The 26,298-nt window shown below is 40.5% G+C and overlaps 1 protein-coding gene across 1 annotated transcript in view; it reads left to right on the top strand.

The window, feature by feature from the left end:
- The window catches only part of RPIA (ribose 5-phosphate isomerase A), a 39,461-nt gene extending 13,374 nt beyond the window's left edge, over window positions 1-26,087 (top strand). The window contains exons 4-9 of the mRNA XM_037057245.1: window positions 8,977-9,036; window positions 11,141-11,205; window positions 12,426-12,494; window positions 13,212-13,353; window positions 18,007-18,106; window positions 25,178-26,087. Coding sequence (XP_036913140.1) covers window positions 8,977-9,036; window positions 11,141-11,205; window positions 12,426-12,494; window positions 13,212-13,353; window positions 18,007-18,106; window positions 25,178-25,275 — 534 coding nt within the window. The 3' untranslated portion in view covers window positions 25,276-26,087. The remainder of the gene's footprint in view (window positions 1-8,976; window positions 9,037-11,140; window positions 11,206-12,425; window positions 12,495-13,211; window positions 13,354-18,006; window positions 18,107-25,177) is intronic.
- The last annotated feature ends 211 nt before the right edge of the window (window positions 26,088-26,298 follow it).

Raw genomic sequence — 26,298 nt, 5'->3', positions numbered from 1 at the left:
GTAAGATTCATTCTTTCTAAGGGCTGAGTAATTAATATTTTTAATTAAAGCTATGCAGTCAGGTCCTGTATAACATTTTGGTCAACAGTGGATCACGTATACAATATGACCATAGTCTCATAAGGTTATAATTGAGCTGAAAAAATTCCTGTTGCCTAGTGACATCATAGCTGTCAACAATGTCATAGTGCAATACATTACTCACATGTTTGTGATGATGCTGGTGCAAATAAAATTGTGCTGCTAGTTGTATAAAAGTATACATGTACTTTTATAGTAGTAGATTATACAATTATACAATTATAGTAGTAGGCTATGTCATCTAGGTTTGTGTAAGTGCACTGTCTGATACTCTGCAATGACAAAACCACCCAACAACACATTTCATAATATATCCCCATTTTTACACAACACATGGCTATCTACACATGGATTGAAGAAGCAAATCATTCAAGTCTTATTTTTTTCATTTAAGTCTTTTTATTAAAAACAATGATATTCTCCTTATCCCCCACCCCTGACCACCACCATTTATTACTCTCTAGGTAGAAATAATTTTATTTATTTATTTTTAGAGAGAGGAAGGGAGGGAGAAAGAAAGAGGGAGAGAAACATCATTGTGCACACCCAACTGGGAACCTGGCCCACAATCCAGGCATGTACCCTGACTAGAAATTGAACCTGCAACCTTTTGGTTCACAGGCCAGCACTCAGTACACTGGGGCCACTAGCCAGGGCTGGCTAGATGGTAACAATTTTAAAACTCCTTTAGCAGATTGGATGTTTGCTCCAGTATCTCAAGACAGGCTTTTCTTGGTATTTGAATGTTTTTTCAACCTTAGGTAACAATTCTGCACTAAAAGGATGAATGGAAGATAGCATTTGGTTATCTTTTACCTCCTTAGTCTCATTGTTCACATACTCAGTTTTCTCCCAGTCTCCCCTAGAGTTTCATTTTGATGAGGCTTTACTCTGTTTTTACAGAATTGTGACCATCCAAACTACAGCTGACCTGTGTAGTGTGCTATGATTACTCTTCCTTACCTGCCCATTATTTTGTTTTCTTGAAAATTAAGTAAATATTGCATTCTTTGTTTGCTTGGTTGTCTATGTACTCCTTACTAAATCTACCCTGAACTCTTACCCAAAAATGATGGCTTAAAAGAGCAAATATTTATTAATCCTCCTGATTCCCTGGACTGAGTAGGAAGTTTCTCCTCAGCCCTTTCCAACACAGTGAATATTTCACTCCATCAATTTCATTTTCTTGGTCAAGCCTCTCTGAAGAGTTGGGGTTGGTAATGCTATAGCAGCTGCTCATGGCTATTATCTTGGGGACTGCCTTTGTAGTCAGGAAATTTCCTTCTCTTGTTTTGGATCCATTCTGTTTTTTGGTCTTGTTCCTCACCAATCCCCCACACTCTTCTTGTTTTCTTGAATTTTGGCTAAGCACGTCCTTTAGGTAGCTACTTAAGCACATGGGATGCAAATTTGTTGCCACTTTGAATATCTGAAAATGTATTTATTCTAGCTTCTCTTGAAGTCAGTTATTTGATCAATACAGAATTCTGTGTTAAATAATTTATTAGAATTTTCAAGGCGTTTCTTTATTGTCTTCTGGTTTTCAGTTTGCTATTGAGGAGCTTGAAGCTATTCTAATTCTTAGTCCTCTGTATGAAACCTATATTTTATTCTCTCTAAATGCTTATACCCTTATATTATCTTTTCTTTGTCTCCAGTTCTAAAATTTCAGCATGTTGTGTTTGGCTTGGTGTGGTTTTATTGTTGTTGGTTGTTTGTTTGTATTCACTCTGCTACTCACTTGCTGGGACATTACATTCTACAAATTCACACTCTTCAGTTTTGGGGATTTTTTCCCCCATTAATGCCTATGATTTTCTTTCCTCTGTTTTCTCTGGCCTTTCTTTCTAAGAGTCCTGTGTATGTGGTGCTTGTGGCTTGTTTTGTCCTTTGGCCTTGTCTTTTTCTCTTGTATGTTTAATTTCTTTTTTTTTTCTTTTTTTTTTATTTAATATAATTTTTATTTAATTCTTGTTCAAGTACAGGTTTCTGTCTTATATTCCCAACCCTGCCCGCCCCCCACCCCATGCTCCCTGCCTCCCTCCCCTTTCCACCCCCCACCCTTAGTTATTGTCCATGTGTCTTTTATACTTGTTCATGTGAGTCCATTCCCTTTTCCCCTATGATTCTCTCCCCTCTCCCCTCTGGGCCCTGACAGCCTGTTCCATATTTGAGTGTCATTGGTTGTATTTTGCTTGCTTGTTTGGTTTGTTTAGATTCCTGTTAATGGTGAGATCATATGATATTTGTCTTTCACCGCCTGGCTTATTTCGCTCAGCATAATGCTTTCCAGTTCCATCCATGATGTTGCAAAGGGTAGTAGTTCCTTCTTCCTTTCTGCAGCATAGAATTCCATTGTGTAAATGTACCATAGTTTTTTGATCCAGTCATTGACCGATGGGCATCTAGGCTGCTTCCAACTCTTGGCTATCGTAAATTGTGCTGCTATGAACATCGGGGTTGTATGTTTAATTTCAAACAAGAACTCTGTTTTTGTTTGAAGTTAAACAAAAAATTCTGAAATTTTTTTTGTTCTTAGGGATTCAGTTTTTCAATTTCTTCTCTTACCTCCCTGAGGATATTAATAATAATTTTCTTTTTACAGTTTCTTCTTTTTATATATCTGTTTCTTCGAATTACTTTTACAGTTTTTTGAGGTATAATTTACATATATAGTAAAATTTACCCTTTCTAGCATAAAATTAATTATGAGTTTTCACAACTATAGTCATGTAACAACCAACACAGTGAAAGTATTGTTAGATTGCTTTGGTAGTTTAAAAAATTATGTTCCTGTTTTTCTTATTCTGATGTTCTTGGCTGTCTGCTTGCTTTGAAAGACTGTTAGGCTAAGAAGTTGATTGGAAACTAGCTCTCAGGGTGAGGGTGGTCTTTGCGCTAGATTTCTCTGTCAAGCCCTTAAATTGGGGAACTTGTGATGTCAGATCATTTGTCTTTCTAATTGCTTGCTGGCCAGTTTTTCCAGAGAAGACCTCATAGTTCCCTCTTGGAGGGTATGCATGGCTGCCCATGTCCTGGGAGTCAAGTAGATAAGAGGACTGGAAGACATCTATTATTATTCCGGATGTAAACTTGCTCTTAATTCTCACTTTTAGTATCCTTGTGTAGATGACAAAGAAGTGTCTAGCATTTTGCAGAACTATGATCATGGGACTCATTTTCCAACAGAATGTGACCGAATGGTATGCTAGAGAGCCTTGTCTTGCATTGGGCATGGCATTCTCCCTTCAGGTGAACAAGCCCTGGTGGACGAGTGGCTCTTTCGCCCCAGGCATGTGAATGACACCATTTATATCACCCAGCCCAGACCAGAAACTTCCCATTCTGTCCAGGGAATCGTGAGAATTAATAAATGTCTGCTTTTAAACCACTGTGTTTTGGGGTAGCTTCTACACAGTAAAAGGTCACTGAAGGAGTGCCCCTGCCTTCACTTGTACCTGGCAGCCCAGCCTGAGATTTACTGTTTGACTCTTTCCGGAGAATAAATGTGGTGCTTTGGGAGTAGTGGAGAAGAATGTGGGGGTATAACAGGTTCTTACATAAGCCTTTCCACCAATCTTCCTTTTGCTCCAGCATCATCTGCTCCTTGAAGTTCACAATGCCTTTGAGTCATGAATCTTTTGGGAGGTTCTATGTTTATTTGTTTGCTTTTTGGCTTTGTCCAGTACTGGCTTAGGATTTCTTTCTCATGTCTGCCATTTACCATTAATTTATGTATTAGTGGTCCAGCTTTTAAGTTTTTTGTTGTCTTTTTTTCTTCTTTCTTTTTCTAGGTGTGTGCCTTTAAGAAAAATTACTTTACAACAGTTTTAGAGAGGTTTTGGGGAAGAGTGAGCTAAACACTAGTGTTTATATTTCTGTCTTTAATTGGAAATTTGATCCTGCATTCTTAGTATAGCATCATCCTCTAAACCCACCTATTTTATGGTGGTAATTAACAGCAATTGCTGGCCAGTTCCAGGAAGTTAGGAGGAGGAGTTGTTCACAGGGCTTTAAAAAATGTACTTACTCAGTTACTGTTTTGTTTTTGTTTTTGTCCCTCCCAAGCCTAAACTTATTTTGTATTAAGTTTAGCCAGGTGGCAATTTCCTGAAATTAAATAATCTGAAAGAAAATAAAAATATTTTAGGCCCTATCTTTTAAACAAGTAAACCTGTGGTAATATAAAGGATTTATATAGATTTTCCTTTTAAAGTTGGGCTTTAGAAGAAGAAAATAAAGTATTTGAAAGTCAGATTTGGTCTAAGCCAAAAAGTTGTTTATTGATTATGCTGGTTTTCAGTAGAAGGGGAAGTGTTTTCAGAGTTTGTTATAACATTTATGAAAAACAGAAGGATTGCTAGTCTCATTAATCACATGAGACATTTGCGGGGGCATCAGTTGTGGGATTGCAGTGAGAAGGCATTGCTTCCTGTCTTTTTTCACAAGCACAGGGTAATCATTATTAGCTTTCTGGCTCCCTGCATTTTGCAGTTGGAAGAGGCAGATGGGGTTTGCCCTGCACCCTCGGGAGACCCCTGAGCTTGTAAGTGTGAGTGCTTGGTGTCCAGTAGATGCTGATCCAGTTAGGCCACTGAGGCTACGTTTGTGCTGACTGATCCAGTGGTGGGTCTATACTGCCATGGTAGGGCTGTTATGTTGAATTCAGTGTATTAGTTTACTAGGGCTGCTGTAACAAGGCACCACAAACTGAGCGGCTTAGAAAACAAATTTACTTTCTCATGGTTCTGGAGGTCAGCACTCTTAAGATTAGGGTGTTGGCAGAGTTGATTCCTTCACAGGCTGTGAGGGAGAGCCTATTCTGTGCCCATCTCCTAGCTTCTGGTGGTTTGCTGGCCATCTTTGGTGTTGTTTGACTTGTAGATGCATTGCACTGATTTCTGCCTTCATATTCACATCACCTTCTCTTTGCATGCGTCTGTCACTGTGTGCAAAATCTCCCTTTATAAGGAAAGCAAAGATACGGGGCTAGGGCTCACCTAATGATTACATTTTAACTTGATTATCTCTGTAAGAACCCTATCTCCAAATAAGGTCACACTCTGAGGTGCTGGTGGTTAGAACTTTAACATATCTTTTTTAAGGGGAACACAGTTCAACCATAACACTGAGGCCATTAGGGAGTATGACTTCTCTGAGTGTGCAGGGCCATTCGCAGGGCATCCAGTGAAAGGTGGAGAGACAGAGTTGAAGAATTTGCTAATAGGAGCAAACTTAAAGGGTCTCAACCCAGTGGGATCTTGAGGTCATTGTGTAGGGTCCTCCAAATTATGAATGGGGATACATATTCTTTAAAGGAAGGACAGATCCTGTGCTTATATTGTTGCTTATTGTTTGGGGAGATGAGCATTTGTGTGGGGCAGGAGAATCACCAACAGGCCTCCCAGCTGCACAATGTAGCCTGTGCTTACCTGATGGCCCCGTCATGTGCCAGACTCTGGACCATTGCACAGGTCGGGGGGCTGGAGGTGAGGAAGTTGAGTCAGTTGGACGTAGTGCTTATTGAGGGTGTATATATTTTTTTTTAGAGACGTGGTACATGGGAGGTGTTAGTCATTGTCTCCAATGTCCTAGTGTTGCACCTGGCTCTTAGGCACTCTATAAGTGTTTGTTGGATGAATTAATACTACATTTATTTGCACAGTCTGTCACAAATATGTAATAGAGAATGAAGAGGTAATATGCCTTTTAGAGGAAGGAGAGAGCCCACTCTTTGCCAGGGGATGGGGAAGTCTTCCTGGAAAGGAGAACCTTTCAGTTGCATGTAAAGCGCTGGAGTTCTGGAGAAGGTAGGACATTTTAGGTAGAAGAGGAATGCCAAGACCTCAAAGAACTTCTAAAATTGTTACTGTTAATAGAATTATTAATAGCATATTATTATGTAAGATGACTTAGATTCTATTTATAAATAGGGTTGTTTTTCTTTTTTTTCTTCTATCATTCCCATTTTCCCTTTATTCTAATTCTGTTCCTAGTTCCTACACAGGATAGGAAAACAGGTGCCAGTATTTCTGTTCCTCACTCTGTCCCTAACTTAACCACTGTGTGACTTCTCTGGGTATCCATTCTTTAAAACAAGGGCTTTCACTAAGTGACTCCTTTTGGATTGAACTCACATCGACCAGTTATTTACTCAACTGTTGGCTCAATGTGATGCTAACTTTTGTAGGGCAACAGGAGTGTTTGAAATGTGTTGTGCCATCCTCTGATTACAGCCTAGAGAGACAACAGGACATCCTTATCAAACAGGAACACTGGCAAGTGGTGCTTTGACTTAAGAAATGTTAAACTAAAATGGTGTATTTACGTAGGACCCTTTCCATAGAAATTGTGATAGAACATTTCCTAACATCCAGTTTTCATGTAATGTATTTGAATAAAGTGTAGTACTGTTTCTACAGTATGTAAAATCAATAGGAAATCAGTATATCACAGTTTTATTTGCATGAGAGAATATCACACTGAACTTACATGTAATTTTTGTCATTTTTCTAATACCATCTGTATTAGCTATTTGTTCCTGTGGCATAAATTACCCCAAACTTAGCAGTTCCAAACAACTAAATTTGTTGTTTTGTGGTTTCCAAGAGTCAGGAATCTGGAGGAATTTAGTTGGGTCTCTCATGAGGTTGCAGTTGAGCTGTTGTCATCTCAAGATAGCATGTCTTCAAGCTTGGTTGCATAGCTGTTTGCAGACCTCAGTTCTCCACAGGCTATTGAGGAACAGGACTGTGCCCAGGGCAGTCTCAGTGTCTTAAGGATATAGCGGTTGGTTTCCCCAGAGTATGTGGTAAGAGGAGGATGGGGGGAGAGGAAGGAAAAAGGGGAGGATGTTTCAGCATGTCTCACCCCCTGGCCCCCAACCTCAGTTCATCTCAGCAGTACCTTGCCATCTCGCCTGCTGTGTGCTTTTGGTCATACAGGCCAACCATGGGACATTGTGGGCGGGGATTACCCAATGTCATGAATACTAAGAGGAGGGGATCATTGAGGATCATCTTAGAGGCTACCTTTCAGATATTCTTAATGTTTTTATAGTCTCAAGTTCTGAATTACAGTGAATTCTCCAATACTACTTTTGGAGAAATCTAGGAACTTGGAAATAATCCAGCAATACCGTTTTTACTATTGTTTTCTCCATTTTATGTTTCTTTTTTATAAGAACAAAATCATGGTTTCTTTTTTTTTTAATTTGCTTTTTTTCAGTCAATATTTTATTTTAGCCTTTTATTATGGAAAACTTAAACTTCAGAAAGGATAAGGAATAATATCAATTTCCATGTACCTATCACCCTGTTTGAACTGTTATTAATTTGTGGCCAATTTTTTTTTATCTGTACCCCATTCTCCTCCACCTAGGTTATTTTGAGTATCCCAGTCCTAGTATAAACTAATTGTATATGTTTTATTACATCTGTAAAATAGGCTTTTAAACATCTCAACAGTACTAAAAAACTGTACCAGTAATTTTTAATAGCATCAAATAAAAATCTAAGGTTCAAAATTCCCCTTTTCTCTTATTCTTAAAATAATTTTTTTACAGTTTGAATCAGGATTTAAATAAGGTCCATATATTGCAAATTCCAGGGTCTTTGTATTTTATTCTTAGAGTCTTAAGGTTTTGGATGTGAAGATTTATATTGGTCATTTCATCTATCTCCATTATTTTATAGATGAGAAAATTAGCCAGGGTTATATGGTTGGTTCATTTAAGATTCTTCAATGATTCTCAATGATCCCCTCCTCTTAGTATTTATGACATTGGGTAATCCCTGCCCACAGTGTCCCATGGTTGGCCTGTATGACCAAAAGCACACAGCAGGCGAGATGGCAAGGTACTGCTGAGATGAACTGAGGTTGGGGGCCAGGGGGTAGACATGCTGAAACATCCTCCCCTTTTTCCTTCCTCTCCCCCCATCCTCCTCTTACCACAAACTCTGGGGAAACCAACTGCTATATTCTTAGATGAACCAACCCAGATCTTGTGATTCTTAATCTCAGGTGCTCTTCATGTTAAGAAGAAAGTATTTTCAGCACATGCCTTCGAAAAAAACATTTTCATTCTTAGGTTACTTTGCGTATTGTGAACAATGACATGAACATAAATCCTCATCCCCATTGGATTTGGGTGATCGAGGTTCATGGTGCATTTGTTTCACCTGTGAGTCCTGCTCTGGGCCATGTGGTGCTGGTCACCACTGCTCTCCCCTTTGTTCCACTTGGGTTAAAGGTTAATTATTTATAAGACGTGTCTGTAAAGTCAGTGGTGCCAACTTTTTCCACAAACATCCTAAATCTCTCCCAGTCTGCTGCTTTCAATTTGCCAGGCTGGTTGCTTAGCCATTCCAGAAGCCCTGCCCTGCCTTTATATAATCTTCTGAGTATGTTTGTTTGTTTTTGTTTATTTTTACTCAATAGTAGAATAGCCTAGGAATCACTCCATGTCAATTCATAGTGATCTTCTTCAGTCTTTTTGCCACACTGTTGAATTGTTTTTAAAAAACCTTCCTAATATTTTACAGATTTGATTCTTATTTTAGGAAGTTTTTTAAAAAGTACTATATAAGCAGAAGCTTTAGAAAACCATAGCACTGTCTTAATAGCAGGTCGCTGCTGTTACATTAGGAACTCTTAGACAGGCACAGAACTGAGTCTTCACTGTGTGCTATTTCCCTTCCTCTGCTTCCCAGGATGAATTAACTTAGTTTTTGCTTTTCATGGGTCTACTTCTCTCTTTTGGTGATCCAGGTTGGAATTTGGGAGGGAACATTGGTCAAGAAGCAGTGTTCGATACTTAAAGAGAACAGAATTCTGAAAATCCTTGTCATCTCGTCAGAGTAAATGACTATGGGTGCTTTTTCCTGTCCACCATAGGCCCGGCAGCTTATCCTGCAGTACGGTTTAACTCTCAGTGACCTGGACCGTCACCCCGAGGTAAGAGAGGCTATTCTGTCTTCTGTCTCCTTTTCTTATGGCTGTCATTTGTTCATGGGCTCTGGGTACCTTGTCGTGTCTAGGAGACAGGTCATACTAGCTTTTCTTCTGGAACCTTCAGTATTAACCCTGGCTAAGGTTACAGAAGGAGAGGTGGTTGATTTCTAGTACATTCCCTTTTGTTTAATCGTGAGCACTCAATCTCAGTGTGGTGAAGGGGATTGGACCAGCTTACTCCAGGGCTTTCTTTGGTCCTTGGAGCAAAGATAGTGAGCTGGCCCATGGAGCTTACCACCAAGTGGAGGAAAGAAGTAATCCTGTGAGGCACCATGGTCATTTGGACACAGATTAAAATTAAGTTTTACGGCAAAGATGATTGAACCCATGGGTAATAGAGGGGAGCTGAAGTTGATAGCGTGAGTAGCATGGTCATAGTTAGCATTTACTGAGCCCTTACTACTTACTAGATATTTTGCTTAGTGCTGTACCTGTGGTAAATTACTTAATTTCCAGTAGTCTTCAGGGTGGGTACCATTTTGTACCCATCATTTTTACTGATGTGAAAAAGGCATAGAGTGGGCAAGCCGCTTGTCTAAGGCCATGCTTTTTGTAAGTGGCAAAACCTTAATATGAATTTGAGTGCTTCTAGCTCTAGAGCGATGCTACTTAGAAGGGTTTTGTGGGAAGAGGTAAAGTTTGAGTGGAGCTAGGAAGGCTTGGTGGTAAGGACAGGAGAGAACATTTTAGAGAGGGATAGATGGAAACCACAGGAGCAGTTCCAGCAGGCATGTGGATACGTGTGGACAGTGTCCAGACTTACTACAGTGATTAGGACTGAGTGGTGGAATTCTTTGATGCAGTGGGGTAAGGGGGGAAGGGCAAAGCTGGATTTGAATGGTTTGGCAGGGTTGTGGCAGCTCTGAAACTAGGCTGATGTTTGGGGCTTGATGGTGGTCTAGTAAGCTAGTTACGGTACACATGGGCCTCAGGGGGATTAGCAAGGATCATGGGAAGAGCTCATTGAGAAAAATCTGGGCAGAGTCAGAACACAGGCTGAATCAGCTGTTCAGTGCTGTTAGGAGAGTAGTTTAGGCTGAAGATAGGCCTGCCATTCCAATAGAAAGGGTAGCCGCCTTCTAGGCCCTTGAGAATCAGTTGCCCAGGCAGAGCCTGGTGCTGGAGTTAGTGCAGGGTCAAGGAGGAGCAATGGCTGTACCTTCAGATACAGGGCACACCTGTAAATGGATGAAAGCATGGGTGCATACTTGAAGCTTTGTAGGGTTTATACCTGTGCCACAGCAGCCATACCAAGCAACTTCTAACTGCACCTTGAACTGAATTTGTACCCTGAGGTTTTCTCTACTGCTATTATTAAAAAACCATGCTCAAAACTATCACATTAATCATGCAACAGTACCAGGAGTGATAAAAAAATATATAGCTTCTTTGGTTTCAAATTTTGAAAATGAGTGGACCAACTTGCCCTTTGACTGCTTTTGGAACTGTTGGTAGAGCTTCCTAATAGAAAAAGTGGGCAAGGCCAGATAGATGCTTTGGCAGTATCACAGTCAGGGTACCTCAGATAATTTCCAATCCTGGATCACATCAAATGTGTGTCAGCTTTGTACCTCCTCATTGGGTCTTCTCGGTCCCCTCAAAATTGCTTGTTTTTGCCACAATACTAAGGAGACTTTTGAATCAGTGTTTCTGAACTTTTCTCTGTGATCTCCCTTTCTTTCCCCAGTGAGATTTTAATACCATAGATAATATGTATATATCTGTTACTGTGCTTGGGGGTGATGTCACCCACATTGAAATTGCATCATCTCCACAATTCCAGCTTGTGCACAGAGAAGCCCGCCAGTGAGAAAAGGGACTGCAAGAGCTGGACCCAGGTGTGGTTCTCAGGCCCTGTGTTTGTTTCCCAGTGACTCTAGAACAGTTTGACCTCTCAGAGCTTCAGTGTCTGGATTGGTTAAAAGCAAATAACTACCTAGCTAATTGAGCTGTTGAAGGTCTAATAAGCTATTGCATGTTCAAGCTTTGCATAGAGCTTTCCTTCAAGAGGCTCTTAGTGGTGTTTTTATCTTTCCTTCTGACACAGATTGACCTTGCCATTGATGGTGCTGATGAAGTAGATGCCGAACTCAATCTCATCAAGGGTGGTGGGTGAGTGTTGTGGCAACTTTTTTGCTAGGGAGTATCTGGCAGTTAATCCCTAGCAAGGCAGTGGGTTACAAAATAAATAAGTTTTCACTGTGATATACCTGAGTTTGTCTTTCTACTAGGGTATTGATAACTATGGTTGTAGAGCTACCAAATTGGCATTTCTGGTCATTAGTTGCAAAATCTGGTGACTGGGAACCTGGACCTCTTCAGTGAAATTATTCATCTTAATGGGTTCTCTGTGTCTGCATTTTTCTGATTCCAGCTTTAAAACTCTGCGGACTAAACCAAGCATATTATTGGGACTAAATTGTTAGGTCTGTGGGCACCAGCATGTAATCTTTGCTTTAAAGCTGCTCTTACCTCTGAGAAGTTAGTGATATATTTTTTCATTCATTTAGAAAACATTTATTGGATGTTTCTAAGAGTTGATTTGGGGGTTAGGGAAGAGTGAGTTGAAGAAGGTGAATTTTCCTGTTTCATTGGTTCTTAGAGTTAAGCAGACTATGAAATGACACAAAATTTGTTTTTGTGCTCTCTGCTTTATCACTTTGACTGTCAAGTAACCTTTGACCAGATTATTCCAAGCTTATTTCTTAAGCTATGGAACCTGCCCCATTCACTCCATGCTCAGATGATTTTTTCCTAAGCACAGTACTTCAGGCCTCACTGGGAACCACTGTCCTGTTTCTGGGTTCTTTCAGATACAGGCTAAGCTTCCCATTGTCCATTTAGTAGAAGCAGTGTGTATTAGCTTCAGCTGCCGTAACAAAATACCATAGCCTGGGTGGCGGTAACAACAGAAATTCCTGGCAGTTCTGGAGTCACTTTAATTGAAGATGGCTGCCTTTTTACTGTCTTCACATAGTGGGAAAAGAGAGTAAGTGAGCTCTCTGGTATCTCTAATCATAAAGACTGTAATCTTATTAGACCAGGGCCTCACCCTTATTACCTCATTGAAGCATAATTGCTTCCTCAGGGGCCCCATTTCCAAATACAGTCAGTCACATTGGAGGTTAGAACTTCAGCCTTAGAATTTGAGTGGGACACAATTCAGTTCATTGCACAGTAATAGAGTTGGGTCATGTCCCTTAAGATATAAAAAGTAAATTTCTCTTTAAGTGCCAGAATTGAGTAGATTTGGATTTTCTGTATCTGACTAGTTCCCAGATAGAGCTTTTGTTTTGCCCATGTGTTTATTTTATTTTATTTTCTATCCCTAGAGGCTGCCTGACTCAGGAGAAGATTGTGGCAGGCTACGCCAGTCGCTTCATTGTGATTGCTGATTTCAGGTATAATGCTTAGTGTCCTAAAATGTCCACCGAGGAGATATATGGGACCCCAGGCCTCATTCTCATTTTAGAGGAGGAAATAGAGAACAGGAGGGACTGCCTGGCTTTGAGACTCATGTCTAGGACTTAGGGTCATGTCTAGGAAGGGAAGGTCTAGGAGGATTTCTATTCAGACTTTATGCTGAAAGCAGGTATTGGTATTTATGTGTCCTTTGGAATGAGGAGGAAACAGCTTGTGTCCCTTGTTAACAGAGCATGTCCTCATATGTCAGTCATTTGATCCACAGAGCCTCAGAGGAAGCAGGGCAAACACTGCTTCCTGTGGGCAGTGACTCGGCATGTGTTGCCTCCTTTTGGGGTCACGTGTGGCTTGTGGTGTAGATAGTCTTTGCCCTGGCTCTCAGATTCTTCTTCAAGGAATCTGGTAGAAGCCATTTGTGCTGAGCATGTTAATTTAGAGGGGGAAAAAGTATTTACTTTGGAAAAATAGCTGTAGGAAGAACATAAATAATAAACATCTGTATACCACACAAAGCTAGTCATATCATATTTTAACATTTTTGTCATCGTTACTTGAAATTTAAAACCTCTGTATACTTACCCTTGCTCGTTTCCTATGCCCTTATACCATATAATTAACCCCATTCCTGAATTTGATGTTTCTCTGTACCATTGAGCCTATTATATTTATCATAGTTTTTGACTTTTTACTTCTAGGAAAGATTCAAAAAACCTTGGGGATCATTGGCACAAGGGAATCCCCATTGAGGTCATCCCTATGGCTTATGTCCCAGTGAGCCGAGCAGTGATTCAGAAGTTTGGAGGTGTGGTTGAACTTCGCATGGCCATCAACAAGGCAGTAAGTGGCCATGGAGATTTCTGGAGGACGTGCCAGGTTCTCAGTGTTGTATCAGCGCTTGTGATGTAAAAGCTCTTTAGTGCCCACAGGCAGGTTCTTAGTGTTCTTTCTGCTCCAGTCAGGTCACCTGTGCCTGAATTGCGCAGTTGGCTTTTATTTACTTAATTTTATTTTATTTTAATTTTTTGCTTCAGGATCTTTTATTCTTTTAAATGATTTTATTTAAAACAATTCAAATTATTTCATTATAATAAATGGGTAATTATTTAATAATTATAAATAAGCAATTATTAAATTAGTATTTACTACTTTAAGCAAATTTATTTAAAATAATTTATTTTATTTGTAAAAATACAAGGATGGTGTCACTGTCACAAGCATGTGTCGATTTTGCAAAGAAAGAAAATGCTACAAGTGACGCTAATTCTTTTCAATTACATTTTGTCAAAAATTAAAGATATTTCTAATTACCTCAAGCATTTAACAGATAGTAAATTCTACTTTCTGCCTATGGTTAAATAAATGGTGTCTTTCAGTGAAATGGTGGGAAATAGATAATGAGAAGCCTGCTTCCTAAAATAGCCTTTGGCTCCAATAACCATCAGCCCCTTGGATTGCCACTGAACTTCTCAGCTATTTTCTGTAGCTTCAAATCCACTGCAGCCAAGTTTTCAAGTTCTTTTTCCTGGATCCACCTCAGAAGAAGATGGACTGGAAAGGGCTTCTATAGAACTAAAAGCCTTGCTGTGGGCCTCCTGGCTGGGGGGCCTCCTTCCTGCAGCACGCAGTCTTCATGTCACAAACACATGGCAGCTCCAGAGCGTTCTTTTCTGACTGGCGTCTTGCGTGGCTTCCTGAGTTGCCATAGTCCACCTGGCAAGAGTAGCAAATTGGAATCCAGAAGCCTATTTACTTATTTTAAATAGGTTTCTTTGTTTATTTTTAGAGTGCTAGCTCTATTCAAACTCTTGTAGATAAGACTTAATGCAGCTTGAGAGGCTGACACTCCTCATACATGAAGCCTGGACCACCCTGATTATCATCTGCTAAACCTGGGCTTTGGGAAGCCCCCTGGGGCATAAAGTTTTTCATGTTTTATGTTATAATTTTCTTTTTTCTTCCTCTTTTCTCACTCTTTGGTTAAATTTGACAGGAAGTAGAATTTCTTGGGGGATGTGAACCCTTCCTCAGGAATACACTCCAGATAATTAATCCAAATGTTTTTCTTCAACTTCTAAAGTGGGTTACAATGAACTTGTTTTTCTTACCCATAAATAAAAAAATCAAAACTAATAACCCCAAAACTAACTATAGTGTAAACATAACTATATAAAAAGCTTAGGAGATAGAGAAAAAAGATTAATAGTAACCTTTCCTTGATAAATTTAAAAATATATATATTTTATTGATTATGCTCTTGCAGTTGTCTTGATTTTTTCCCCCCTTTGCCCCCCTCTACCCAGCACCCCCTGCTCCCTCGGGCAACCCACCTACCATCGTTCATGCATCATAGGTATAAATTCTTTGACTGCTCCATTTCCTATACTGTACTTTACATCCTCATGGCTATTCTGTAACTACCTATTTGTACTACTTAATCCCCTTACCTCTTCACACAGTCTACCTCTTCCCCCTCCCATTTGGCAACCATCTGGTAAACTACTTTCTTTATTCTTGCTACTTTTAAAAGTCTCTCTTTATCTTTAACCTTTGGCCTTTTAATTATGATGTGTCTTGGAGGAGGCCTGTTTGCATCCATCATAATTGGGACTCTGCTTACTGGACTTCCATGTCTATTTCCTTCACTGAATTAGGGAAGTTTTATTTCATTATTTTTTCAGATAGATTTCCAATTTTTTGCTCTTTCTCTTCATCTTCTGACACCCCCATGAGGCAAATGCTGGACCTCTTGAAGTTGTCCCACAGGCTGTTTATACTATCCTCATTTTTTGAGGGCTGCTTTTTCTTGTTCTGAGTAATTGGTTTTTGCTTGTTTATATTCCATATCATTGATTTGATTCTTAGCTTCATCCACTCTACTGTTATTTCCCTGTAACTTGTTCTTCATTTCAGTTAGTGTCTCCTTTGTTTCTGACTGGGTCTTTTTTATGCTGTTGAGGTCTTCACTAAGTTCCTGGAGTATCCTTATAACCAGCATTTTGAACTTTGAATTTGGTAGTATCCTTTTTTTTAAAATTTAATTTTTGTTCAAGTACGGTTTTCTGCTCCCATCCCAGCTCACCCCCCCAGTGTTCCCCACCTCCCTCCCATTTCCACCCCCCTTAGTTTTTGTCCATGTGTCCTTTATACTAGTTTCTGTAAATCCTTCCCCTTTTCCCCCTGAAATTCCCTTATAACCAGTGTTTTGAACTTTGAATTTGGTTTGAATTTGAACTTTTGAATTCAAACCAGGTTTGAATTTTGAAAACTGCTGATCTCCATTTTGTTTAGCTATTTTTTCTGGAATTTTGATCTGTTCTTTTATTTGGGCTATATTTCTTTGTCTCTTTGTTTTGGCAGACTCCCTGCATTTATTTCTTTGTATTAGGTGGTTGCTTTGACTCCATGTCTTGGTAGTGTGGCTTAATATAGTAGGTGTCCTGAAGGATCCAGTGGCACAGCCTCCCTTATTCCACATGATGTGTACTCAAGGTGCACCCTTTGTGTGGTCTGAGTATACTGTCCTCTTGTAGTTGAGCCTTGGTTGCTTTTGGCAGGTCAATGGGAGAGATTTACTAAGACTAGTCAGCTGCAAAGACTGGCTGTGACCACTGACCACCAACCTCCACCCTCCATGGAGGATCAGCTATGCAGGGGCAGGGTGGTGGTGCTCTGATGTAGTTAGTACCTGTCCACTGGGTGTGTTGGCCCTGGGGTTTCCTAGGTGATGCAGGCCAAGGTCAGTCCCCACCTGTGTGTTGCCCAGGGCACCTTGCCTGCTCATTAAAGCAATCTGAGATGGCTGCTACTTGTGCTGGGTTTGGAGATTCCTAGGTGAAGCCAAGCTGTGACTAATCTGGGTACAGCCAAGGCTCATTGAAGCCACCTGTTGCTTGTTTGATAGGACTCAGGAGCCAAGACCACCCATTCCCATGGAAAAGCAGCGAGGGTGGGCCCATAAAGTGGGTGGGGCAGAGCCTCTGGGGATCTCCAAGGCTGTCAAAGTGTTAGCTAGGTTGATGGAGTCTTAGATGTGGCACCAGCTCTGTGGGGGTAGGGTTTAGCAAAGGGAAAATGGCTTATGCTCACCTTGATGCCAGAGACTTCAGTTTCTCCCTGTATACCACTGGTGTTGTTCAATTGTTACCCTGGTGCTGGAGCTCAGAGGGAATGTCTTGGTAGATGAGTCTGTGTTGTGGGTTCTTTAAGAGGAACTCCTTGGGTCTCCAGAATTTTCTTCCACTGACTCAATCCTGCTGGTTTTTGCAGCCAGAAGTTGTGGGGACTTGACTTTCTGGCACTGGAATTCTGGGCCAGGGGACCTGGTGTGGGTCTAGGACTCCTCACTCTCAAGATACCCCTCCTGTATTTTGTGGTTGTTCAAATTCCATTTGGCCTGATTTCTGATATTCCTGAATGATGGCTCTATATTTTATTTTATGTTTTTATTTATTTACTTTTAGAGAGAGGGGAAGGGGGGGAGAAAGGGAGAGAAACAATAGTGTATGAGAGATACATCAATCAGTTGCCTCTCACATGCCCATAACCCAGACATGTGCCCTGAGGTGAGCCATATCTTCCTATGATGCCGTCTTGACCAGAAGTGCCACATTTTTGTTTTGATGTGTTTTCTTCCTGGTGTTTTGTGACTTTTTAAAATCATTGTCCTAATCATAGTGGTCATACAGGTCTTTGACTCTGGCTGCCTTTGTAGATGAAAGGCCAGGAGAAGAATGTTGGGGGTTTCCTCTCATAGCTGGTGTTATTCTAGACAAGAGCCTCAGCATCCTGCCTTAATGGAGGTCTTAACTGAGCACCTACCTTCTCCAATCTGCAGAGGAGCCCTCATTTCTTTGCCTTTGATTACAGGGTTCTGTTAACATTTGTTGTCCTAAGCATTTTCTAGTGCCTAAAGCTGTTGAGGAATTCTGGGTTAATTAACTAAAACTGCCTGCTACTTATTTGATCTCAGAAATCATCTCTGCTTCTGTCTTTTTGATGGGACTGCCTGATTGAAAGGTGGACTATCATTGTCTCATTTTACATTATTCATGGTACTTAATGTGAAGCCCTAGAGACTATTGTGCCCTTTGGTAGCTTGTTCTGTTTCTGTAGTTTTCAGTCTCATAATAGCTGAGAATTGTTGAGCTTTTACCATGAGCACTCCCTGTGGTCAGTGCTGACCCATGTGGTTTATATATAAGCTGCTTGTGAAGTGTGGATTATTGCCTCCTTTCTGGCTGTTGAGAATTTGAGGCTTATGGAAGTTAATGGCTCTTCTGAGGTCTGGACCTTTGTGGCATTAGGGGGACTCAGATCCTGACTCCAAGCTCTTCTCATTACTGTCTCTCAGCACTAGAGAGCTTGAGGTGGGAGTACTAGCTAGAGTGAGTTGATTAGGATATTTGTCTTTGGTTATTGCCTTCATTTTCCTGTCTGTCTCTTTTTATCTGTGTCTTTATACCTGGTAAATATGGAAACTTAATCTCCTAGGGTCCTGTGGTGACAGATAATGGGAACTTTATCCTGGACTGGAAGTTTGACCGGGTGCACAAATGGAGTGAAGTTAACACAGCTATCAAAATGATCCCAGGTAAAGTGAGTGATGTTTACCTTCTCTGCGTAGAGCCTTTCCTCCCAGAACCTTTGCTTAAGCAGCAGGGAATATTCATAGATGTAGAACATAGGCAAGATATTGTGCTACATGTTATAAGGAATACTCCCACCTAGAGAACACAATTTAAACCTGAGGAAAATTTTGGCTATTTAGAAGTCATGCCTACAAATAAGATGACATGTGTTAAATTCTGCTATAGGAATACCAAGAGTCTAGAGTGCACAGAAGTTATTTCTTTTGGGGAATGTCGGGAGGTATTATGGGAGAGAGGTGGCTTTTGAGGTATGCCTCAACATAATGTAATCTAGACACTGCACCAAGTGCTTAAGAGTCTCATTTGACTCCCCAGTTTGATTGCATAGTTACAGAGAGGACAGAGATTGAAGAAGGTTAAAGGATTTGCCCAAGGGCTGCAGCACCAAGGTGGGAGCCCCAGGTTGCCTCTAGACCCTGAATTTTCAGTCCTTCTTTGAGAGCCAGGTCAAAGAGGGTGTTGTGTGACATGAATATTTGAAGCAGTGGAGAGCCTCTGGTGTACCTTTTATTAGGGATCTGTAGCTAGGTGGGCAGCGTAGAGGTGAGTTATGAGTGTGGACTGAAGTAGATACTAAGGGCTCAGACAACGGGGTGAAAAGGAGGAGGTAGAGGTGAGAAATATTTGTTACGATATTGTGAGACTAATATTCTAACTGGGAGTACTTCATGACAAGGAATATTTGTGGGCCATAACTGACTAATAAGATGGATAAGGTCAAGTTTAGCAGATTATAGTAGCTAAGAGTAGATCCTGGAGCAGACTGCCTGAGTGAGGGTCCTAACCCAGCCTTGCTCTGTCAGTGTGGCTTCTGTGCAGGTAATACCTCTTCCTCAGCGAAGGAGGCTCATTCTAAAACCTACCTCTTAGGATTGTAGGAGGATTCAATGAACTAAATGGTGCTAAGTGCACAAGGCAGTGTTTGTTGAATGACTATATCCCTAGGGGAAAAAAGATACTCTACTTCATTCATTTAATATGCTAGATTCTGAGTTATCCGTGCTATTTGGGATTGAAAATAATATGAGTATATGCTATGTAACAGAGCTAATTTTTCCAACCTTACTTTTTAGCTCACTATTTTAGTCTTCCATTGACAATTTTGTATCAGATTTCTTAAATCAAAAAGATGAGCTGAGTCCTGGCTGTTGTAGCTCACTGGATTGAGCACTGGCCTGTAAACCAAAGGGTTGCCGGTTCGATTCGCAGTCAGGGCACATGCCTGGGTTGCAGGCCAGGTCCTCAGTAGAGGATGTGTGAGAGGCAATTACACATTGATGTTTTTCTCTTGCTCTTTCTTCCTCCCTTCCTCCTTCTCTAAAAATAAATAAGTAAATAAAATCTTTTTTTAAAGATGAGCTGAATTATGTTTATTCTCAGTGTTATCTTTTTGTTGGAAGAACCAAAGAACCAAGAATGCAGGAGGAAGAGAAGACATATAGGTCACTGTTAGTAAAACGGGCACATTTGCCTTAACGATAATGCAAACAAACCCAGGGGACCAGGTAGGAAATGCCTTACCAGTGTCAGCACCGCTTCTCTGTAGGAGGGTTTCTTGCAGTACTCACTAGGGTAAGCTGTATTGCTCCTCCTCAGACCTTTCTTGGCTTTTGAGCCATTGAGATGTCCTTCGTGAGAAACTTTCTTCTGTACTTTGCTATCCACCTCAGCAAGTACCAGTTACATCCTAGAGAGGGTTAGAAGTTTAATATAAGAAACATTCAAACCTGGAGAGAATTTTTGTGAGTTTATTTGAGCCAAATAGATGACAATTGTCAGAACGCAAAACCTCGACAAGTTGAGAAAATGCTCAGGAAAATGACAATTTTGCACCTTATACATGCATCACAATGCATGTATATGAAACCATTGGTGATAGATTAGGGAGGTGCGAGAACACAAAGCAGGGAAACGTGGGATTGGATAAAAGTAAAATGAGACGTACTTCTTTTACACAGGTTGGTACAGGATCCTTAGTAGTCAACAACTAACATGATAATAACAGTGAGGGGATTTGTGGTCTCTGCTCTTTTGTGGTTATTGTACCTGGAGGGGTCTGGAAAAAGGGAAGTTATCTTGACATTCCAAAGGTATGTTATTGTAGATGCAAAAGGACAGTAGACAAAGTCAATTAGGGTAAATTAACTTTTGTCAGGGAAGATTCAAGTCTAGGGCATGACTACTTGCCGTAAACTGATTTTAGTTAATAAGTTTTAATTTTAGACCATCCTTTGTGGTTACTTTAGATCTCCAATTTCTGCAAGGTTGTCATGCAGGCCCCACCTAACCTTGTCAGGCTTAGCATGTGGTCCCTTTTCTTCCATAGTTTTTAAAACTTAAAGTGAAAAAAAAAATGAAAAGAGAGAGGCATTACATTATTTAGTACAGTGTGACCAGGATCATCTCTGGTTTGTTTTATCTTTTCTCTTCCCAATTTGGCCCATTATAATGATTGCTGCTGGGCCAAGATCAAGGGAGGAGAAGCAGGGCAAGTTTCCCTTTCTGTCCCTGTTCCTCTGACCTTGTTCCATGTGCGTTTGTGAAGTAACTTAGAGGATAGCTGAAATGTGCATTCTCCCTTGTGTGTTCCATTGAGTTTACACCCAGAACAGACAGGCACTACAGAAGGGTCAAAGCTACTGGGGTTCTTTCACTATGTTTGCATTGAGCTACCTCTGCTCTTCCTATGTTTTGGAGAGTGGTGGGTTCAGTCATTTCCTTCACCTTAGTGACCTGAGGAGAGGTTGCTTTCATATCAGATCCTAGACTACTGCCATTTGTCTCTGCTGGTTTTTAAAAAACATTGTCTGAACCTGTTCTCACTTGTCTCGAATCAGATGGAAGCTGTCGCCTTGTATTACAGAATGCTTGAAAAGGATGGGACTTGAGTGGCCACTTATTTTTGGGAGGCTACAATCATGTTGGCACAGTTTAGTGCCAGGACCTTTGTGTTTCATCAGGTTCTCTACCTGGTGGCTTTTCATTGAAGATAGATGATCTTATTTGGAGATGATCTCCAAATGTATAAATATTGGAGAAGTGTCTCTGGAAGTTTTGATTTTATTTATTCTTTTGAATATATATGGGTTAATATTATAAGAGTAATCAGTGAAAAGTCTCTTCTACCCCTCAGCTTTCCCTGTCTAGAGGCAGCCAGTGTTACCAAAATTGTATCTTCTTGAGTTATTCTTTGGTCAACAAATCAACCCTCTCTGCCCTACCTCTTTTTACACAAGTGGAAGCATACTAGATACAGGTTTTGATTCCTAGTTTTTCCTGTCTTGGAGATCATACATAATAGTTCAAAAAGAGCTTCCTCGTTCATTTTAAAATAACTGTGAATAACTGTGACTAGCCCCGTCCTCCCGACTCCCTGTGGCCCCACTTTGCCAAGCTTTCATCCTGCTTGTTGCAGCCAGCCTGGGCTCCCATTGCAGTCTTTCTTAAGGGGCTCTCCAGGAGATCTGGGTAGACTGGGGGTATTAGAGACACATAGGGAAAAACTAGTGTGGCTTTCAGGCAAGGCCATGATTTCCCATGTACCCTGAATGGTGACACTGTTCCTGTGCAGAGCCCATCTTCCACATGATCAAATCTTACTCTGTACCTGATGACTCCCTGAGACCCTTTACCACCACAAAGGTCCCCAGGACTGAGGCTGGCCTGAGGCTTTTTCTGAGTGACTGCAGACCTAGCACTGGTACTGAGTTTGAATATCTGTCAACCTGATGAACACCACCTGCTGTTAACCTGGTGACTTGCTGAGAACCTGCCTCATGCAATTCATGTACTTATTGTAGGAGGCTCTTTCAGTGGCTAATAGGCACCCAACAGGTGGAGCCAGGTCTTGAGTGCTTTCCATCTTTTGCTAACCTGCCCTGCTCTGTACTGGTGGTAGTTAGCCTCAGGCACAGCTTGGCCCCTCTCATGTGAACACAGGCCTAGGAGAGGCAGCTACTAACTGGATTGCTTTGGAGCTCTAAATAGGCAGCACAGGGCCAGTCACAGGTAGTGCCTGACATTGACCTACACGGGAGTTTCTCCTGAGAGGGCCCAGAACCAAAACATCCAGTGGCTGGCTTCAGATTACATAAGAGCACAAGCCAGTTAGCTCCACACCCAAATGGGGATGTTTGCAGTCTCCAGACCTTGCTGGGGCAATTTCTACCTTGTGTAGTCAACTTCCATGCAGTAGCTCATACACTGTGGCTGGGGTATGCCAGCCCAGGGGTCATCTTCCTATATAGATGGGCTAGCAGCAATCAAGACTCAACTATAACAGGAGGACTTATGTAATCCGCACAAGAGACATTTTTGGAGCACCTAGTTGAGGTGATCAGGGAGAATGTGCCATTGAGCCCCACAAGACACCTACTACTGAAGACCACCATACCAAGACAGAGATATAGCAGATCTACCTAATACACAGAAACAAATACAAAGAGGCAGCCAAAATGGGGAGACAAAGAAACATGCTCCAAATGAAAGAACAGGACAAATCCTCAGAAAAAGAATGAAATGAAATAATGAAATGAAATGAAATGAAAGCAATCTACCAGGTAAAGAGTTCAAAACAATAGTTATAAGGGTGCTCAAGGAACTGAGGGGAAGAATGGATGAATTCAGTGAGAACCTAGATAGTAGGCATTAAAAAGGACATAGAAATCCTAAAACAGAAGCAGTCAGAATTGAAGAATACAATAAATGAAATGAATACATAGAAGGAATCAGCAGCCTATTAAAGCAGCAGAGTATTGAATCAGTGATTTGGAAGACACGGTAACAGAAACCATGCTTTCAGCGGGAAAAAAAAATTTTTAAATAACAATAGTTTAAGGGACCTTTGGAACAACATCAAGCTTAATGACATCTGCATCATAGGGGTACCAGATGTAGAAGAGAGAGAGCAAGGGATAAAGAAACTATTTCAAGAAACAATGACTGAAAACATATCTAACCTGGTGTGGGAAATAGATACACAAGTCCAGGAAGCAGAGAGAGTCCCAAACAAGATAGATGCAAAAAGGCCCACTCCAAGACAATGAAAATGCTAAAGGTTAAAGACAGAATGTTAAAGCCACAAGAGAAATGGGGTTAGTTACTCACAAAGGAGCTCCCATGAGACTGTCGTCTGATTTTTCAACAGAAACATTTCAGGCCAGAAGACTTTGGCATGAAATATTCACAGTGATGAAAAGCAAGGACCTACAACCAAGGCTACTTTCTCCAGCGTGACGGTCATGTAAAGTTGAAAGAAAAATAAAGAGCTTCCTAGATAAGAAAAAGTTAAAGAAGTTCATTTCCAACAAGGCAATGTTACAAAATAACTGCACAGCATTTCATTTTATAGCTATTGCATACTTTATTTAACCACATCCCCTCTTGGGGATATTTGTTTCTAGTTCTTTGCTAGAAGAGAGTTACTAGATCAAAGGATAAGTGTATCTTGGGTTGCTAGATGGTATTAAATTGCCCTATAGGGATTTTACCAATTTACCTGTCTACCAGCAACATAATGCAGGTGCCATTTTTCTCAGCATACTTTTTTTCTGATGGTTGAACAGTATTGTCTCACTGTAATTATGTGTATACAGTTGACACTTGAACAACACAGTATTTGAAGTGTGTGAGTCCATTTATATGCAGAATTTTCAATTTGGCTTGGCAGTTCAAACCCATGCCACCCAAGGGTCAAATCTGCAGCGGGAATCTGCATGTTTGGAGGGCTAGCTGTAGTTATAGTTCAATTTTCAGTTATGAGGAATGTTGGTGCCCATAATCTCCAAGTTGTTTAAGGGTTAACCGGACTATGTAAATATTTTCTGTAAAGGTTGCTCACAGTTGTAGTTAATTCTCATTGGTGAATAGATTCCATTCTATTATGTGTATGGGGGGGAATAGCTTGTATACTCATTCTACTCTTACTGGGCATTTGGGTGTTTCCAGTTTTCAGCTATTAGGAAAAGTACTGCTATGGACATTCTTGTACATGTCTCTTCATGACCATATGCTTATATACCTAGCTTAGAATTGCTGGATCATAGGTATGAATATGTTCATCTCTAATAAGTATATTAACAACCCCGGCTAGTGTGGCCCAGTGGGTGAAGCACCAGCTTGTGAACCAGAGGGTTACTAGTTAGTTTCCCAGTCTAGGGCACATGCCTGGGTTGCAGGCCAGTTCCCAGCAGGGGGTACATGAGAGGCAACCACACATTGATGTTTCTCTCCCTCTCTTTCCCCCTCCCTTTCCCTCTAAAAATAAATAAATAAAATCTTAAATATATTTACAAACATTTTCCAAAGTGGTTTGCCTATTTATTCCTGCTGTCAACATGTAGAAGTTTCTTTTTATCCTTGTCACATTTCATTATAGTCTCTCTGGTGAGCATGCAGTGGTGTCTCGTTTTAATTTGCATTCTTTTTTGTTTAGTTTGACCCCCAATTTTTATGTTTATTGGCCATTTTGGATAGCCTCTTTTGTAAAGTCCTGCTGAGTCTTGCCCATTTTTCTACCAGGTTGTCTGTCTTGTTGATTTGGAGAGAGTTTTATATATTTTGATGTAGGTTTTTTTGTTTCAAATATGTTCTTGGACTTTGTGGGGAAAACTTCAAAAGCTGGCAGTGTGATTTAGAGTAACTAGGAGTGGGATTTATTTAGAATAGTCATAGGAGACCTTTAAGCTGAAAAGATCACTTGTCATGATATCTAAAGGACAGAGAAGAGCCAGCTCTTGAAGCTCTCAAAGATGACTAGTTCAGACTGAGGGAGTATGGCCAAAGGCTCTGAGACAGAAAAACATTTGGCACTTGTGGGCAAAGAAAGATAGAAAGCAAGCCAAGATATTGATGGAGAAGGAAATTTTAAGATGAAATACAAAGAATCAGAATCACTCTTGATGTGTCCAGTATTGCTAATGACTGTTGCTCCTACTGATGATCTTATGATCCTTGATTTGTTTCTTGCTTGGGAAGCTGAAACGTAATGCCTTCTGCCATCTTTTGTCCTGCAGGTGTGGTGGACACAGGCCTATTCATCAATATGGCTGAGAGAGTCTATTTCGGAATGCAGGATGGCTCAGTGAACATGAAGGAGAAGCCTTTCTCTTGACCCTGCTAGGAGTGAGTGTACTTAACTGGAATCTGCAGGCCACAGCCAAGTGGACGTGTCACTCCAGGAACCTTTGCCTTAATGTCTCTGTGCCAGGTGGACAACAGTAGGGTAGGGACCAGGCAGTTAAATCCAGTCTTCTCAAGTATTGTTATTAAGTGTCTTTTTTAAAAAAGAGAAATATAAACATATATTTTTACTATTAAAAATACTCAGTTTTTAAAATAAAGTGGAAATTAATTTCGTGTTTTATATAAAATATTTACCAAAAAAAGAGAAGGGAATTGTCTTTTAAACTTGAGCCTGCTGGTTAAGCTTCTAAATATTGAGAGTTTGCTGAATAATGTAAATCAAAACTTCTTTAAACTGGTAAAATGAAGGGCCCAGCCAGCAGTGATTCCCTGATGCCTTACTAGAAACATTGGAGTTTACTCTTCTATCACACTTTTTTGGTTTTTAGTATTTTTGTTGTGATCATGCATGGTACCTACCTTGTTACATATTTTAACGTGAGGTTTACAAAAGTCTGGTGAGTGTAGCAGTGTGGTGTGTAGTGACTGTAAACTATCAGGGAGAAAATGTAGTGGTTCTTTTGTTAAGATGAGCGGGTCCATTCAGACCCCTGCTGTTGGAAGCAATTGGCCAGAAATCCTTGCTAGTACTGCTGTGAAATGTGAAACACATTTAAATGATTGTCTTTTTGTTAACATTTTATCCGTTCCTGTGTTATTGCCTGCATGATTCAGCATCAGAACTTATCACTTCTTTATATTGTTTGAGGGTTGAAATAAAGCAGTATGGTGCCATTCTTACTCTTTGTCTTTGCTATAGAATTTGCAGCAGTTTTGCTGTTAAATAGATATCAATTTTGCTCAGCCAGTTTACATTGGATTTCTGATAAGAGGTGGAATTTTCTCAAGAAATCTTGAGCCAAAGAGTAGGTAAATATTTATTTCTGAGAGAGCTTAGTGTCAGTTTTATTCCATAGGTCCTTGTCAAACAAAACAAGGGCAATTAATTTTC

The sequence above is a fragment of the Sturnira hondurensis genome, unplaced genomic scaffold (genome assembly GCF_014824575.4).
Source record: "Sturnira hondurensis isolate 20B ecotype Veracruz unplaced genomic scaffold, ASM1482457v3 Scaffold0009556, whole genome shotgun sequence".
Lineage (NCBI taxonomy): Eukaryota > Metazoa > Chordata > Mammalia > Chiroptera > Phyllostomidae > Sturnira > Sturnira hondurensis.
Note: the sequence above shows the minus strand (reverse complement) of the source record. Positions and strands in the feature narration are given on the sequence as shown.